Genomic DNA, 4638 nt, shown 5'->3' with positions numbered 1-4638 from the left:
ACCATTCGGGGGACTGTCTGACCACCTCCCAGAGGGCTGTCCGAGGGGCAGATGAGGGTATACATCCTTGTGGTTGGGAGGTTGTAAATCCTAGCTGCGGGGATCTGCACCGCCGTTCGTCATCGACTCTACTTCCGTTGCTCTATGAGTCGGTAACGAAAAAGATCAAACCATGTATGCAGTCTCCATAGTGGTCCTGGACTGGTGCGTAGGTCGGAAATTTTTTGTTTTCTGCTGTGTTACCCTACAAAAGAGGCCCTAAAAGTCGATAGAAATGCCTCAACTCGGTAATTTTGCCAATATCATCAAAATGGGTATTGGACCATGGACAGCTAGCATGTCCAAATAATTGTTTATTCGGCCTTCATTTGTTATGTTGGAACGTTGTCATGGGAATCAAAATGGACATCAAGCTAATGCTGGAAGCTGATATACTTTACAAACACTGTATGCTGCCACTGGGACTGATATATACAGCTCGCCATACATGTGTGTTGTGCATGGGCTGGCCCAACTACATCGGCTGGTATTTTTATTCTTTTTATGGTTCGTTTTTCTTTTCTTTTTAGTTCATATATTAACAATTTTAAGTGTTTTTATTTTTTAGTTTTAATTTTACATTATGTTCTTGAGTTAATTTAGATCATCTTTTCCGTTTTTGTTTGTCTGATTTCCATTTTGTAAATTTATGAATCAAATTTTCTAAGATGTATAAACATTTTTATTTTCATATTTTCATAATTATTTTTGTCATTTTGTTGATTAATACTGGAAATATTTTGTGTATGTTATTAGACATTTTTTTGAAACCCTTGTACTTTTCTCAAACACATAGAAATCTTCAAAAGATCTATATACCTTTCGTTTTCATATAGAATATTCTTAAAAAAATCACAAATACTTTTTTGAATACATGCTTTTTTCATTGTACATGAATATTTTAAAAACTATTTAACACTTTTGAAATACACAACCATATTTTTTGATACATGTGAAAAAACTCTATATACATGAACACTTTCTTTTGAGCTACGTGAACAATTTTTCTCACAACACATCAACAGTTCTACTCATTTAAGAATATTATTGTCGGACTGATTGTATAAAATCACTAAACTGAATACATTTTTTAGATTTCTCAAAAACAAATCTTACCTATTAATTGTCCGGAAAAACCCGGTGACATGGGCCTCTTGGTTGAATGCAAAACTACGAGAGTGGAAGGCATATTGCGATGTTCGCGTGCTGGCCCACGGGAGCGAGGAGTTGCTTACAGCGAGCATTAGGGCAGTACACAGGGGACCCTGGTTTTCAAAGCAATATTTATTCATAAACTACCTTTGCTTTTGACATACATAACATATCTGAATAATTTCGTCGTAGTGTAAATTCGTCTGTTGAAGCTAAACGGCTTGAAATCCTGGTGTATAGAGATCAGGAAGTGCACAACTAAGATGCTCTCTTTTCATGTGTGTTTCGTGCAAATATTCCTTAGCTGTGGAATTATATTTGAGTCCTTGGTTCCCATTATCTATATTCAGCATTAACATGGAAAATTACAATTTTTGTCAAATCAAATGTGAACAATTGAACTTTACATCAGGTTGATTGTGACGTAGCATATGTGTTTTTGAATGTTACATCAAGTTGACTGTGATACAGCATATGAATTTTCTTAGTATGCTTCTTAAAGAATAATTTTATAATTTCTTGTCGCCTTTTGGTGCGAGCGATTGTGGATTCTATCATATATCTATCTTTCTATAATTAAGGAAATATATCATTATCAATAAGATACCAATTACACTCGACCTCTACACTAATACGATATCAAGAGCTAGTCAAGATACTGAGAATGCACAATAGCCAAATTAAAAAAAGAGAAATTTCCTAAAAAATAAAAATATAAATAAAAGCTTGACATGGCTGAAGTGAACAACAACACACACTGACAGAAAGAACACCAAGCACCACCCTTGGAAACATATGAACTGCCATAGATATTCTAAGACTAATTATGCAGTTTAGTGGCAAGTGAGAAATGCGCTGCAAATATCTCCCATCATGGTTATCTGCTGTTTATTGACCAAATATGAGAGCTGTTTGTACTGCGTGTTATTTTTTCAATGAGAATTGAAGTAGTACGCTTGTGTTACAAAATCTAATACTTTTGGCTTACTAAGCTAACTAGCTTTCTAATATTTTAGGTACACTCTAAGAGAACTCATGCTTATGTATGCTTAGTCTCAGCTATCCGAGCCATCAACCGAATACCGTGTAAACACATCAACTAATCTGTTTGTTAAGATTAAAGTTTTTTTTAGGGTAGATTAAAGTTTATGACAGTAAGTTTGTTAAGAGTAACTTTTACCCATCAGCTGAACTGTTAATAAGAACCATGTGGCGAGAAAGAGAGTTACAGCCTTACAGGAGCACATTTTCAAATTTTTTATTCGCAATAAAAGAGAGAGAGATATAGATGCTCTGCTGAAAGGAGCGGAAACAGGAATAACTTTACTGAGTGCTCCAAAAAAAATGCTCCAAGTTGTCGAATTATCACATACTCTTTCCCAAAAGAGAGAAGAACACGAATCTTGGCAATTGTGCATGTCAGCCTAGAATCTATATAACATCTGTTGGTAGCTGGGTGCAAAACTTAGAGATTCTGATAAGAAGGATAATGTTTTTTTTCTTCATTTTGTTTTCACAAAATTTCTCTGCCGAGTGTCGACAAGTAACAGCTATACTCGCAAGAGAATGGTGCAATAATAGAGGGAATCATGGAATCTTCCACGTCCGCCAAACCTCACCGTCCATCTTCTCCGGTCACTTTCACTCGCCGCGCTATAAATACACCCTCCTCAGCACATTTGCAACAAGCAAGCAAGCAAGCAGCCACACGTACCGGCGTTGATCACATTAGCTTGCTTAGCATCACCACCTGGTCTTAGAATGGCGGCCTACTACAACGGCGGCAGGACCATGCCCTACTCCAACACCGACGAGTGCTTCGACGGTGGCAGGACCATGTACTCCAACACCACCGACGACTGCTACGACGCTGGCAAGCACGGCCACGGGCACGGGCACGGCCATGGCCATGGCGGGGCAAACATGTACGCTAACACCACTGACGTGGAGTGCTTCCAGGACTCCGGCAGGCACGGCTACGGTGGTGGCGGCAGGACCATGTACTCCAACACCGTCGACGAGGAGTGCTTCGACTCCGGCAGGCACGCGCATGGGCACGGCCACGGCTACGGGCACAACGACGGTAGGGCCATGTCCTACTCCACCACCACCGAGGAGTGCTTCGGCGGTGGTGAGCAGGGGCAGGGGTACTACAAGAAAGAGGTGAAGCAGCACAAGAACAGGGAGCGCGTCGGCGAGGTCGGCGCCCTCGCCGCCGGTGCCTTCGCCCTGGTAATCAATTAATTAACTTCACCAACAAAACAACATCACATTTACACAGTACAATTTATCCATGTACTAATTAAGATGCATGATCTTTGAATATGGCGTGTGTGTGCAGTATGAGGGGTACGAGGTGAAGAAGGACCCGGCACACGCGAGGAAGCACCAGATCGAGGCCGGCGTGGCAGGCGCGGCGGCGCTCGGCGCCGGCGGCTACGCGTACCACGAGCACCGCGAGCAGAAGCAGGCCGCCTACGGCGGGCAGCAGGAGTACAGGATGCCCGTCCACAACGGCTACTGCAACTAAGTGCACGCTACCAACGTCGATCGATCGTCGTATAGACTCCAATAATAAAATCGACGGAGCATCATGCAGGCAGGCATGCTGCATGTATGTGTTGCTGAAGTACTCTTAATTTCGGCTCATCTACAATAAGCTAGCTGCATGCGTACGTTCGTGCTACCAGTCACGTGCTCTGTGGTGTAACTTGCGTGTGGTACAATACGGGTCGAGAGTATTTACGCGTGTATGGATTGCGTGGTCTTGAAAAATAATAAGAAATAATATTATGGTCGATGCAAAAAAATAATATTAAAGTATCTATCTATTACTTAATCTTTACCTAATAATAAAGGGGTTATTGCGAATCAACCTGTGCTTGAGATGGTTAGGTGGACAGTGGTATCTCCAACCCATCAGGGTTCAAATCCTGGTGCTCGAAACGATTTTTTTTTTTTCAAAGTTGTCATCATCCGGTTCAGCTCTAATACAATGATACCCTTACGTATATTAGAAGGACATACATACCGCAATGGCTAGAGTTGCTGTCTTCCACCCCTGGTTCGATCCCGGGTACTACCCTTTTTTCTCTACTTTTATCTCTTAACAGCGAGCGAGCCTCCTCCACCCTGCATGTGTTCATGAGCCAAGCCATGACACCCCCTTTTTCTTTTCTTATTTCTGTTTTTCCTTCTACCACTTAAGTCGGGATTTCCAAAAGTTGCGAGTTTTCAATTTTATTTGAGAAATCATAAAATGTTCATGAATTCAAAAAATGTTTGGAAAATCATAAAATGTCCAGTATTTTAAAAAACTGTTCGCATTGTTTCTGAGAAATCATAAATTTTTCATGAACTAAAAAATGTTTGGAAAATCATAAAATGTTCAGTATTTTAAAAAACACTTGCATATAAAAAATCATCATTTCAAAAATGTTCGCAGAA

At 40.6% G+C, this 4638-nt stretch overlaps 1 protein-coding gene across 1 annotated transcript; it reads left to right on the top strand.

Annotated features, from left to right (window-relative positions):
* The first annotated feature begins 2868 nt into the window (after positions 1–2868).
* On the top strand, positions 2869–3944 carry LOC125546211. The gene is made up of 2 exons (XM_048710377.1): positions 2869–3423; positions 3533–3944. Exons 1-2 carry the CDS (start codon positions 2953–2955, stop codon positions 3719–3721), a joined length of 660 nt encoding a protein of 219 aa, XP_048566334.1. The 5' UTR covers positions 2869–2952; the 3' UTR covers positions 3722–3944.
* The last annotated feature ends 694 nt before the right edge of the window (positions 3945–4638 follow it).

This window comes from Triticum urartu, chromosome 3, assembly GCF_003073215.2.
Source record: "Triticum urartu cultivar G1812 chromosome 3, Tu2.1, whole genome shotgun sequence".
In the NCBI taxonomy this organism is placed as follows: Eukaryota; Viridiplantae; Streptophyta; class Magnoliopsida; order Poales; family Poaceae; genus Triticum; species Triticum urartu.
The sequence above is the reverse complement of the archived record's forward strand: the minus strand, read 5'-3'. Positions and strand labels throughout refer to the sequence as shown.